The sequence below is a fragment of the Corylus avellana genome, chromosome 2 (assembly GCF_965113065.1).
Source record: "Corylus avellana chromosome 2, dhCorAvel1.hap1.2, whole genome shotgun sequence".
In the NCBI taxonomy this organism is placed as follows: Eukaryota; Viridiplantae; Streptophyta; class Magnoliopsida; order Fagales; family Betulaceae; genus Corylus; species Corylus avellana.
Window position 1 is genome coordinate 37,579,367 of NC_142491.1, and position 12,768 is coordinate 37,592,134.

Consider the following 12,768-nt stretch of genomic DNA (forward strand, 5'->3'; position numbering starts at 1 on the left):
ATAGTTTGGGTTTAGAGGATGGCCGGACCACCTCTAAGTGCCATGGGGTAGTCCGGCCACCCCTGGCCGGCCATTGAGCCACCCCAGCTAAAATGGGGTGGTCCAGCCACCCTCTATGGCCAAGATAGGGTAATCACCCCTTATTGTTTATTTTTTTTAATCTTAAATATTGTTTTTTTTTTTTTTTTTGTAGTGGGACATGTGTTCTATTTATGGCTGTAGAATTTATAAAAAGAAATTTCAGCCATGAACTGGATATTCTCTGATAGAAAGATCATATTCTACCTTTTAACAGTAAAAAAAAAAAAAAAAAAAAATTCAATTATCATTACAAATATGTTAAATAAGATCTGACTCCATGAATTCAACTTGAGTTCTTTAGGTTATTTCCGTCTCCTTCTGGAGACTTCCCCGAGCGCTTTGAGTCTCTCTGTCCTGAATTCCTCTTCCTCATCTTCTTTTCTCTTCTTTTTCTTCTTCTTCTTCTTCTTCTTCATATTTTTCTCTTTTCTTTTTGTTTCATCTGCAACTCAGAGATCAAATATGTTGAGTTTTCCTCACCGTCTCTTTTGGTGAGGTGAGATTCGAACAAGGGACGTTTCATGAAAGTTGCCGTCCCAGCTGATTGCGCCTTATAGAATTATAAAAGGTGCGTTCTCACTGAGCCTTATATTCCGACTGCGCGGACCTCTTTTTTTCCCAAGTCTAGTGTTTTTGGATTTCTTTGCGCCTGTTTGCTTCTCTGATTACCGAAATAGAATGATATGCACTGGGACTTATTCCAGATTACATCTAAGATCGCAAGACTTGCACGATCTGGTGGAATTATATACGCTCGCAAACTGTTTGACGAAATGTCCCAGAGAGACACGGTCGCTTGGAACGCAATGCTCACAGGCTATTCCCAGCTGGGTCTTCACCAAGAAGCGCTATCCCTTTTCCGTCACATGAGAATCTCCGATACCAATCCCGACCATTACTCATTCACCGCAACTTTGAGTGCGTGTGCAGCAGCATGTGAGCTTACATACGGAGTAAAAGTCCATGCTTTGGTTATTGTTAAAGGGTTTCAATCTTCATTACCGGTTGGTAATTCGCTTATTGATATGTATGGGAAGTGTTTGAGTCCTTCTGGTGCTAGAAAAGTTTTTGAAGAAATGCAAAGTAGGAATGAAGTAACCTGGTGTTCGCTCTTGTTTGCGCATACAAATTCTTGTCAACTTGACTCTGTGTGTGAAGTGTTTCACATGATGCCCAAAAGGGTAGAAATCGCTTGGAATATTATGATTGCCGGTCATGCTCAATGTGGTGAAGTTGAATTATGTCTGAATTTGTTTAAAGAGATGCGAGAGAGTTTGTGTCGGCCAGATCAGTGGACACTAAGTTCCCTCATGAATGTGTGTTCTGAATCATTGGAACTTTCATATGGATGCATGGTACATGGTATTATTATTAAGACTGGTTGGAGCTCTGCGGTGGAGGCAAAGAACTCGGTTTTAAGCTTTTATGCTAGACTAGGTTGCCAGGATGATGCTATGAAGGTGGTTGATTCCATTGGAACGCTTACTCAGGTGTCTTGGAATGCGATCATTGATGCCCATATGAAAGCAGGCGACACCCAGGAAGCCTTTCTTGCTTTTCAGCGAGCTCCTGTGAAGAATATAGTTTCATGGACATCTATGATCACAGGGTACGCAAAAAATGGGCATGGAGATGAAGCTCTTTGCTTCTTTGTTGACATGATGAGAAGTGGTGTCCAGCCTGATGATTTTGCATATGGAGCGGCCCTTCATGCGTGTTCTAGCCTGGCAATACTAGGGGATGGTAAAATGGTCCATGGTTGCATAATTCGCTCTGGCTCCCATGCCAATGTCTATGTTGGCAATGGTTTAATTAGCATGTATGCTGAGTGTGGTGATATAGAAGGGTCAAGCCGTGCATTTAATGAAATTCTTAACAAGGATTTGGTCTCCTGGAATGCAATGTTGTTTGGATTTGGGTTACATGGACGGGCTAACCAAGCTTTACAACTTTATGAACAAATGATGCCTTATGGTGTAAAACCGGATAAAGTGACTTTCATTGGCCTGTTGATGACTTGTAGCCACTTGGGGCTTATAGAGAAAGGTCGCTTGTTTTTTGAATCAATGGATTCAATTTATGGGATTTCCCCTGAAATGGATCACGTGGCATGCATGGTTGACATGCTTGGCCGAGGTGGGTTCTTGGCAGAAGCAATAGAGTTGGCTAATCGGCATTCAGGAACAGGTAATGCAAAGACCAGCTCATCTGAGGTTCTGCTTGGAGCATGTTATGCACACGGGGATGTAGGGATAGGGACACATCTGGGGGAAGCTTTAAAGATTTTAGAGCCTCAGAAAGAGATAGGTTATGTGGTTTTGTCAAATTTGTATTGTGCAAGCGGGCAGTGGAAGGAAGCAGAGATGATTAGAAAGGCTATGCTGGATCAAGGGGTGAAGAAAATGCCTGGTTGTAGTTGGATTGAAGTGAGAAACAAGGTTTCCGCTTTTGTTGCTGGGAACCACTCACATCCATGCCTGCGAGATATCTATAAAATATTGCACTTCCTTGAATTTGAAATGAAAAATCCATGCTTTATTGGTTTTGAGAATTGAAAGATTTAATCTTTCCTGTCCGGTGGACCCTGCATGATGCATGGTTGGATGCAAGTGCCCAAATCATGCGACTGGTTCACTTCTAAGCCATCGGCCACTGTAATTGCAAGACCAACATGGGAGAGTAACCAAGGACACTTTATAAAGACGGCAAGGGTGAGCAATGTAGAAGAGATGCCAGAGTAGTCTTAAACTCATCCCGAATTGCCGTATGGACCTCGATGAGGCGCATGCTATTGTGAAGGTTGCTTTAAACAATCAAGCAGTGCAACTTGGCACAAAAAGTTTGAATGTTGCTTTAATCTACAAACGAATGAAATTAAACCATTTCAGCAAGAGATTGACGATGAGAGTCTATTTAAGAAAATAGATTAGGTTTCTAAGAGATAACTCAATCGGCTGGGAACCACGCCTCGTGGATATCACTAATTCGAATCCTCCAAGGAATTAGAGTACATTCCAGACATTCAGTAAGAACAACTGGTGGAGGATTATTTGCTGGTCTTGTGCCCTTCAATGGTTTTTTCTTTCTCTCATATCCATCGAACCAGGGGAGGAATTGAATTAAGGAGAAAAGCACAACCATTGCGTCATTGATGCTTCATGTAAGAAAAGCGGCGTTCCCCTTTTCTTAGCAAAATTATAGATTGAGTTATAGATGCACTAAATCATAATTAACCACCAATTTTGTAATTTAAAAATGAAAAATTAAAAAAATAATAATAATAATGATAATAAACATAGAAGAACCTAGATACTTCATGGATAGTTTCCACCATACAAGGACCCATAAAAAATAAAATAAAATAAAAACTTTTACTTATATTGCCTATGATGTATTAATTCAAAGAACAACAATGAACCAGTATATTGTTCTCGGAGTTAGTTAGAACTATCACATCTATATTGTGTAATAGCTGTGAGATAAAAATGTAATATATAACATTATTTTTTTTCTTCTATTTAAAGCGTGAAAATGAAAATTATAAGGGAGGTTTTTATTACTCTTAATTTTAATGGAGATGTGAAAGGAGAAATGAGTGAGAGAAGTAACCCATTTAGTTACTTAGTATGCATAAAAGTTAGCAAGAATTTCAAAGCAATACATTTCTTAATAGGGAGCAACCCCTAGTGTGGGTCTGAATTGATGGGGTCGAGGCCTATTTAGCAAAGAGTTAATTTATTATCAACCCTAAAAGTTCTTTTTGTAATTTCTTTCAAAAATTAATGAGAAATATTATTTTGCATTCTCTCAGTATACTTAGCTGACGTGATATGCTCAAGCTCAATCATTCCTATTTTCTTTTTTTAATTTTCTTTTGATGAGTCCACGGAAGGGGAGGGAAAGGGGGGGTGACGATTCGATTTAGTAACCTTTACTTCATAAGGTGTAGTCTTCAGTTGATTGAGTAATCTGTCATCAACTCAGTATATTGAAATAATGCAAAATAACATTCTAAAATTCGAAGAATACAGGGGCATATTGGCAAAATAATTCATTCAAAACAGCCCCTCAACTTCAACATAAATTACAAGGTTTGCCATAATAAACATGGCAGTGCCACTTGAGAAATTAGAGTCAAAACTCAGATTACTCGTCCCCCATTTCCCTTTAAACCCCGCAATTGGTTCAGACCAGGCTCCTTTCTCTGGCCTCTCTCGTCTCAACCAAAACAAGTAAGCCCTCCCTTTCTCTCCTCTTTCATATAACTGCTTAATTTCTTTACAAGTTTTGTGCTTAACTGGCTAACTAGTTATAGGTTTTTTTCTCCCTTTTCTCCCAAATTGTTAAATGTCTTAATTTTTTTTTCCCCTTAAATTGTTTATTTCCTTGTTTTTAACTTAAATACGGAGTGACCCATCTTAGTCTATGCGTAGCATTGTTCTGGGTTTGTATGAAATTTTTTGAGTTGGGTTTTGCGCAATTTGAATGAAATTAGGGTTTCTGGGTGTCTGTTTTCGTTTTTGTGTTACGAGGGTTTTACTGGGTTTTTTTTTTTTTTTTTCCTTTTAAAGCCTCTTACACTCTGCGGGTTTGATTCGGATTTTCTTCAGTCGGTTAAAACAATGTTAGTTTCTTAATGGTCTTAGTCCTTTAAGCTCTGCTGTCATTGGGTCTGGTTCACACTTTGACAGTGGCGACCGCGAGATTATGTTTCATGGGTAATTTTCCAGCTTTTGAAGATGGTAGCATGCAGAGTGTGCGTCTTGCAATTTTCTTAACGTTATTAGGTTTTTATTTGTTGAACTGCCATTGCATGGATTTTGAATAAGTTGAAGCATGTTTATTGGCGTGTTTTATGCTTTTTTAGTGTTGTTTGATATGGTTTTCTATATTATTTCTTTTTATTTGTTTGGTAAAAATCTTTCTTGGGTTTGTGATAGGCTGAAATAATTGATCCATAATATGGTGTTTTGGTGCATGTGATTTTGGCCACAAGTTGTATTTCTCTGGCTTGGTCTCAATAGAGTAGGTTTCTGTTTGTGTGATGGTTAGCATTTTCAAAGTATTGTTCTTTCCTAACCTGAATGGATGCTAAATGTCTCTTGGGTACTTTTTTTGTTCTAAGTTGAATTTTGAGTCAATAAGACAAGTGAATATTTTGAAAATAAAAAGATAAAAATGAAGGCTAATTGTCTCTTGGCTGCTTTATTTGTTTATTTTTATGAAATGATGCAACCTGACTCGAATGCTTATGTATTAGTTAATGGGTGGAAGCTTGCACGTGCTGCTAATGACTTCCTCCCCTTGCTTCTTTTCTTAGTAAATAGTAGCTTTTTAATTGGTGTCAATTGCAGAAAATCTGCCGGACCCATCTGGACGTGAGAGTAGAATATCTTGGGTGAAGGGCGGGGATATCTGGAGGGTTTCAAGCAAGCACAGGCTTTCAGTGTAGCTGTTGTCTTACAAACTTTGGGAAGCAATCTGAGTCAGGTCTAGTTCTGGATAAGTGATGGATTGCAATAAAGAAGAGGCCATCAGGGCCAAGAGGATTGCTGAGGAGAGGATGGAAAGCAAGGATTTTTCAGGGGCTCGTAAAACTGCTCTCAAGGCCCAACAACTATATCCTGATGTGGAGAATGTTTCTCAGATGCTTACGGTTTGTGATGTGCATTGCTCTGCTGACCAGAAATTATTTGGGAATGAGATGGATTGGTATGCCATCCTTCAGATTGAGCAGACAGCTAATGAGGCAATGATTAAGAAGCAGTACAGGAAGCTTGCTCTCCAACTTCATCCTGATAAAAACAAATTTTCCGGTGCAGAAGCTGCTTTTAAGCTAATTGGGGAAGCACAAAGAGTGCTTCTGGATCGAGACAGACGGTCCTTGCATGACATGAAACGCAGAGCTCCTTTGAGTAGACCAGCAGCACAATTTCGGCCCCCTCAAAAGCCCATCTGGAACTCAAATGTTGGGGTTCAAAATGATTTTAGGAACAAAGTTACGGGCTTGAATCCTCTGCAACAGCAGCGGCAACAGCCTGCTCAAGCGGGGCACTCTGATATCCGGCCAACTTTCTGGACTGTCTGTCCATTTTGTTCAGTAAGGTACCAGTACTACAGAGAAGTTGTCAATAGATCTCTCCGTTGTCAAAGTTGCAATAAGCCCTTCATTGCGTACGACATGAACGTGCATGGTGCTCCACCAACTACTAAAATGAGTCAGTCGGCATTCCCCCTGCGGAAAGATGATGCTTGCAAAGTTGAGGTGGGATGTCAAGGGAATCTTGGTGCTCAGAGTTCTAAAACAGAAAAGAAAGGTCGCACTTCTAAGGTTGGCTCTGAAAAGGTGACTGGTAAGAGAGGGAGGAAGCAGGTAGAGGAATCCAGTGAGAGTTGCGACTCCAATAGCAGCTCTGAATCTGAAGAAGATGTGGTAGTTGGTGAAGATGGTAATCTTCAGGATGGTCAGAATTTGGAATGTTATAGAGACCAAAGCCGGCGGAGATCTATGCGACACAAGCAGCAGGTTTCTTACAAGGAAAACTTGAGTGATGATGATGACATTATGGGCAATCGGAAAAGAGCCAAGGGGAGTGGATCGTCCGCTGCCACTGGAGTGGAGAATGGAGATGCATCTAAAGAGGCATCTAAATCGAATAATCTATCTGATTTAGCTGCTGATGTAAAACAGGATCTGAAAGAGGTGAAACAGAATGGAAATGCTTGTTCTGGGGAAAGCTTGCTAAATGGAAACATGGAAACCAAGAAGGTGAGCGGAAAAGAAACGGCAAACGAAGATAACCACAAGAAAAGTTCTGAAGCTCATGAAGATTCAACATCTTATTCCAGCCCCAAATTGACAGCAGATCCTGAATATTTTCAATATCCTGATCCAGATTTCAGCGACTTTGAAAATGGCAGGAGAGAAGAGTGTTTTGCAGTAGGGCAGATATGGGCTGTTTATGATACCTTGGATGCCATGCCTAGATTCTATGCTCGGATCAGGAAAGTTCTCTCTCCTGGCTTTAAGCTGAGGATAACCTGGCTAGAGCCAGACCCAGCTGATGAAAACGAAATCAAATGGGTCAGTGAGGACTTGCCTACCTCTTGTGGTAAGTACAAAAATGGGAGCTCGGAAGAATCTGAAGACCGTCTTATGTTTTCTCATTTGATTTCGTGGGAGAAGGGCAGCCGTAGAGATACTTTCAAGATTTATCCAAAAAAGGGAGAAACTTGGGCCCTCTTCAAGAACTGGGATATCAAATGGTACTCTGAACCAGACCAGCATCGTAAGTATGAATATGAATTTGTCGAAATATTGTCGCAGTACGAACAGGATGCGGGTATATGTGTTGCATACTTGGGTAAGGTGAAAGGTTTTGCAAGTCTTTTCTGTCGAATGGTTAAGGAAGAAAGTGGCACATTTCAAGTTCCACCAGCAGAACTATTTAGGTTCTCTCACAGTGTTCCGTCTTATAAAATGACTGGTGAGGAAAGACAAGGTGTGCCCGTAGGATCTTTTGAACTTGATCCTGCATCTTTACCCCTTAATCTTGAAGAGATTGCTGTGCCCGGAGATCTGGAAGTGGAGGGTGGTAATATGCATCACAATGGTTCAACTTCAATACCTTCAGAAGAAGTGAGACCCGCGATGAAGTCCGAGGGAAATGCATCAATGTTCCAGGCGGATGTCAAGAGTAGCCACTTAGAGCATGGGGATAGCAGTTATTGTAATGCTAATGAGGATTATAGTAATCCTCTCGCTTCCACCCCCGAGGCTATTGAAATTCCAGAACCTGAATTTTATAACTTTGATGCTGAGAAATCAGAGGAAAACTTTCAGGTTGGCCAGATATGGGCGCTATACAGTGATGAGGATGGCTTGCCAAAGTACTATGGTCAAATTAAGAAAATTGATTCTTCACCTGTTTTCAAATTGCAAGTTACATGGCTTATGTCCTGCTCGCTGCCAAATCACACTATCCGATGGCTTGATGGAGACATGCCCATTTGTTGCGGGAGATTTAAGATCAAAAGGGGTGAAACGCAGGCCTATACTTCCACCAGTTCTTTTTCACATCAGATAAGAACTGATCCTGCTGGTAAGAAGAATGAATATGCCATCTTTCCCAGGAAAGGTGAAGTTTGGGCAATGTATAGGAACTGGTCTGCGAAAATCAAATGTTCCGACTTGGAGAATTGTGAATACGACATTGTAGAAGTTGTTGAGGAAGATGATTTGCTGATAAGAGTGTTCGTTTTGGAGCAAGTGGATGGTTTCAATTCAGTTTTCAAGGCTCAAATAAAAGAGGGTTCAGAGGTAACTATTGGAATTCCTCAGGTTGAACTTCTTAAATTCTCCCATAAAATACCTGCTTTCCGGCTGACAGAAGAGAGAGATGGCAGCCTGAGAGGCTTCTGGGAGGTCGATCCTGCAGCTTTGCCTGTTCATTATTTTTCTTTAAACTGAATTGGCATGATCACAAGCCTTCCTCCATCTTAATCCATGCAATGCTTCTCCAGCCAGGCCTTTCTTCACTGAATACTGGGTTGGTAAATAGAATGATCTTGGAAAATATTCTCAACAATTCCAGGACAGCTGGAATCAGAAGCTATTAAATTTTTGAGTTAATGCATCAGATGAAGTGCCCATGATAGAAGTTTGTGGCGCCTAATGAATTTTTTTTTTTTCTCGGTGTAATGGAAAGAGAAAAAGTGGGGTATGCTGGTTCTTTGTTGCATTCGTTCCTCCACTTTATAATCATCCTCTAGATGATGCCGGGCAACTTGGCTAGTCATCAGGCACAAGGAAAAATGTGAATTTCTTCACTTCAAAGTTAACTCTAGTTTTAGCTGGATTTTCCCCCTTCGTAGATATACTTTATTTGGCAGTATGAACAGTTATATTATCATATCCCACTAACCCTTTTTGTTTTTGTGGTTCTTACCTCAAGTAGGTATGGTTGGTCGGATGATGTTTGCCTTGTTCAATTTGTAGAATTGGCAAATGCATCCAACGTGAGGTCCTGTACTCTCTCTCTCTCTCTCTCTCAAAAAGAGAAGAAAAAAAAAATCTTTGCTAGCTTTTGCTCTCTCTTTTTTAGCATGAAGTGGTTAACAAACAGCACAAATAGACTAGTGTTTCCTCAAATTGGGCAACTGTACTATAAGCATCCGACTCAAAGAGGCCTCTCTTTAATCTGTAATATATTCATGATACCATCTCAAATCTATCTTCTAGCTTTGGAGATTGTGGACTGGTAACACAACTAAACATCGTCTTCCCGTTGTTATTCTGCAAGTTGCTCTCCAAATTCGGTTACTTTATTTACCGTTCTCACAAAAACTCACCCAGACGCTTTGGCCTGGATGAGTTGTATTAAAATGATTATTTGACAACCTTAAAGTATAGAGGAGAGTTTGCTATGAAAGAAAAGTAATATTCTCATCCGGCCGAGGAAATATTCAGGTAAAATTTAGTTAAAAAGAACATGATTTTCTATTTAACTACTTATTTTTTCAAAGCACTCAGCGTTTTAATTATTCTATTTAAAATATTCATTTAAAAAAAAAAAAAAAAAAAAAACTATTTTTACTATTCGTGAAGAGGAAAGAGAATCAACTTGAATTATTTATTTATTTATTTTTATTTATGTATTGTTGAGTTATAGTGCTCGGCAAATTTGAGGAACATTGTAGTAACTAGTCAAATCTTTAGTCAAAATGGCTAGCTAGATGTAGATCTTTTTAAGTATTTTTTATTACAGTATTTTGGCTAACCAACATGAGTAAAGAACTTGGTTGCTCTTAATTAGGATAGCCTGATAATTAGCAATTTCTTTTTGTTGTTTTTGTTTTTCTAATAGTTAGCAATTGGAGAAATGATATAATTCATTCTTTTTTAATCATTTCTTAACTATCTGCATAGTAAATTGATAAATTCACCGTTGATTATTTGTGAGGTCCATATGAGTCCATAAATCTAATAGTTGATTTATTAAATTTATATATATATATATATATGGGGTTTAAAAATGGTGGTCGGGTAACATGCTGACCTTTTTTTAAAAAAAAAATAAAAAAAAATAAAATCATAACCAAAAACGTCTTGGAGGTATTAATGGCTGAGTTATGCTGGAATTTTACATTTACAATTAATATAACATTATTGCGTTAAGCATAATAAGGGCATTTGGTCTAGTGGTATGATTCTCGCTTTGGGTGCGAGAGGTCCCGAGTTCGATTCTCGGAATGCCCCACATTATTTTATTTTCCTTTTTTTATTTCAAAAAGATGATAATATTAATATATTATATACCTCTCACGCTCGGGCAGCCATTTCCAACTTCCAACTGCAACCGTTTTTTCCTGCTCGGTATTCGTAAGTTTTTCTTTATAGCATTTAATTGTCAACAACAGAGAAAGACTTCATGACTCATCTATCTTCTGAGTTCTGACCCACCTATCCCTGTGTAGTAAATCTCATCAGCAAAACTAATTGTGTTCTGTTTATGGTAGCCAAACCAGAGGAGGATGAAAGCTCTGTTTTGGCAGCAAGAATTTAATGAATATAGGAAAGTGGTCCTCTCTCTACTCTATAAATATATGCAATGTCCTTTAACTTTGTGCATCTTAAATGGGTCAAACGAGAGAAACCGATTTCTAGTATTTAGACTTTCAAAGAAGAATTAAGGGAAAAATTCACTTTACCCCCCTGAAGTTTTAGGGGTTTTTCAATTTGAACCTCAAAGTTTAAAAAGTGGCAATGTACCCCTCAATGTTTCAAAAATTTTCAATTTAAACCTTCCGTTAAATTGGACAAAAATCTCTAAAATTACATAATTACCCTCAGGCTTTTTTAAAAAAAATTTCCGTCCAATTTAACGGAAATTGTAACGGAAGGTTTAAATTGAAAATTTTTGAAACATTGGGGGGGTATATTGTCACTTTTTAAACTTTGGGGTTCAAATTGAAAAACTCTTGAAACTTCAGGGGGGTAAAGTGGATTTTCCCCAAGAATTAAATAAGCAATGAATTATGATATGTTTCTTTTCATCAATTTATTGTGTAATTCATGATAGACTTGATAGTTAAGAAACTTCAAATCTTAGAAGTTATAGTATGTTATGTCAATTTTGTTTGCATGTGGTACCAGAACTGAGTTATAACTTTCATGATTTTCCATTAAGAAATATGTTAAATATATATAAAGATAATATGTAGGTTATTCCGCGGGAAAATTATAGTTTACCCCCTCAAAGTTGATAGCGTTTTTCAATTCGAACACCAAAGTTTCAATTTTTGCAATCCACCCCCCCAAAGTTTCAAATTTTTGCAATTTAACCAATTTTATCCAAAACTTCCCATATTGCCCATAATTTTTATTTTTTCTTTTATTTTTTATAAAAAAAAAAATTAAAAAAATTCGGGGTGGTCATCTGGTCATTTTTGCACCTCCAAATTTGTTTTCGTTTTCATAAAAAATAAAAAAATAATCAAGGGCAATATGGGAATTTTGGGATGATATTGGTCGAATTGAAAAAAAATTGGAACTTTGTGAGGGTGGATTGCAAAAATTGAAACATAGGCCATAATAAAAGCTCAAAAGACTCATATATGCCTAAAAGACTCATTATCTAATATGCATATAGCGGTTAATAACATCAATAACTACGCCGATAGCAATTAATAACTGCATATTGCGGATGCAGTTACCTAAAAATGACGAGTAATACTAAAAGGACGACCAAGGCTGGCCCAACCATTAGGCGAGTTAGGCCGGCGCCTAGAGCCCCAGATTTTTAAGACCCAAAAAAAAATTTTTTAAGGTCCAAAATATTTTTTAATAAGGCCAAAAAAAATTTGCGTAAAGGCCCTCAACATGCTTTAAGAACAATATTATTATTTGTTTATAATATTAAGGCCCCAACATGCTTTCTTAAGGCCTTCAACATGCTTTAAAAAAATAATATTATTTTTTTATAACATAGAGACCTTCTGCACAATGGCCACAAGGCCCTCAACAGTCAACATGTTTTAAAAAAAATAATATGATTTGTTTATAATATCGAGGCCCTCTATAAAATAAAAACAAAAAAAAAAAAAAATCTGAGAATCCCACGGACTTGTCTGTTGTGATTATTTTGTAGAAATTTAGCCCCTCGCAAAAGGTTAAAATGTTCAACTTTTCACATTTCAAAAAGGTTAAAATGGTTATTTTGTAATCTACGAAAATGCTGAAAGACAAAAATAAGCCTGTTTAATTTAAGTATACAGAACAAAGAGTAAGGGCAAAATGGTAATTTTAGTATCAAACAAAACATACTAAGTGTGTGCTTATTAGGTAAAGATCTCATGCCATATTAAAATAAATATTATTTAATTAATATTTAAATATTAAAAAAATAAGACTAAATTTTAAAATTTTACCTAAACCTCCAAATACATTGAGTTGGCTCCGAAAATGACTCATGTCTTCATAAATCTAATTAGAATTTTAAAAACTACAATAATTTGAAGAAAAAAAATTAAAATTATTCCGCATTCACACGAATAGCCATAATTGGTAACGTGGCAGAAATTGGGAAAATGCCGAAGCAATTGGGAAGTGGGAACCGCTCGTGGGTTATTTGTTGGTGGCGGCTGCTAAAATAGTTGAAAAGAGCAATTGACAAATTTGGCCAAGAA

The 12,768-nt window shown here is 37.8% G+C and overlaps 2 protein-coding genes and 1 non-coding gene across 4 annotated transcripts; all 3 read left to right on the top strand.

The window, feature by feature from the left end:
* Positions 1-391: 391 nt before the first annotated feature.
* Positions 392-3,309, top strand: LOC132169332 (Tetratricopeptide repeat (TPR)-like superfamily protein). 2 transcript variants are annotated; one of them, XM_088513490.1, is made up of 2 exons: positions 392-649; positions 786-3,309. In XM_088513490.1, exon 2 carries the CDS (start codon positions 855-857, stop codon positions 2,634-2,636), a length of 1,782 nt encoding a protein of 593 aa, XP_088369616.1. In that variant the 5' UTR covers positions 392-649; positions 786-854; the 3' UTR covers positions 2,637-3,309. The 2 variants fall into 2 exon arrangements, with proteins under 2 accessions (XP_088369616.1, XP_059436369.2); XM_059580386.2 differs by having other exon boundaries at positions 392-3,309.
* Positions 3,310-4,222: 913 nt separating this feature from the next.
* Positions 4,223-9,127, top strand: LOC132184135 (uncharacterized). The gene is made up of 2 exons (XM_059597652.2): positions 4,223-4,313; positions 5,436-9,127. The coding sequence occupies exon 2, from the start codon at positions 5,591-5,593 to the stop codon at positions 8,549-8,551; it is 2,961 nt and encodes a 986-aa protein (XP_059453635.2). The 5' UTR covers positions 4,223-4,313; positions 5,436-5,590; the 3' UTR covers positions 8,552-9,127.
* Positions 9,128-10,267: 1,140 nt separating this feature from the next.
* On the top strand, positions 10,268-10,339 carry TRNAP-UGG (transfer RNA proline (anticodon UGG)). Its single transcript has one exon. It is a non-coding gene; the product is annotated as a tRNA-Pro (tRNA).
* Positions 10,340-12,768: the final 2,429 nt, after the last annotated feature.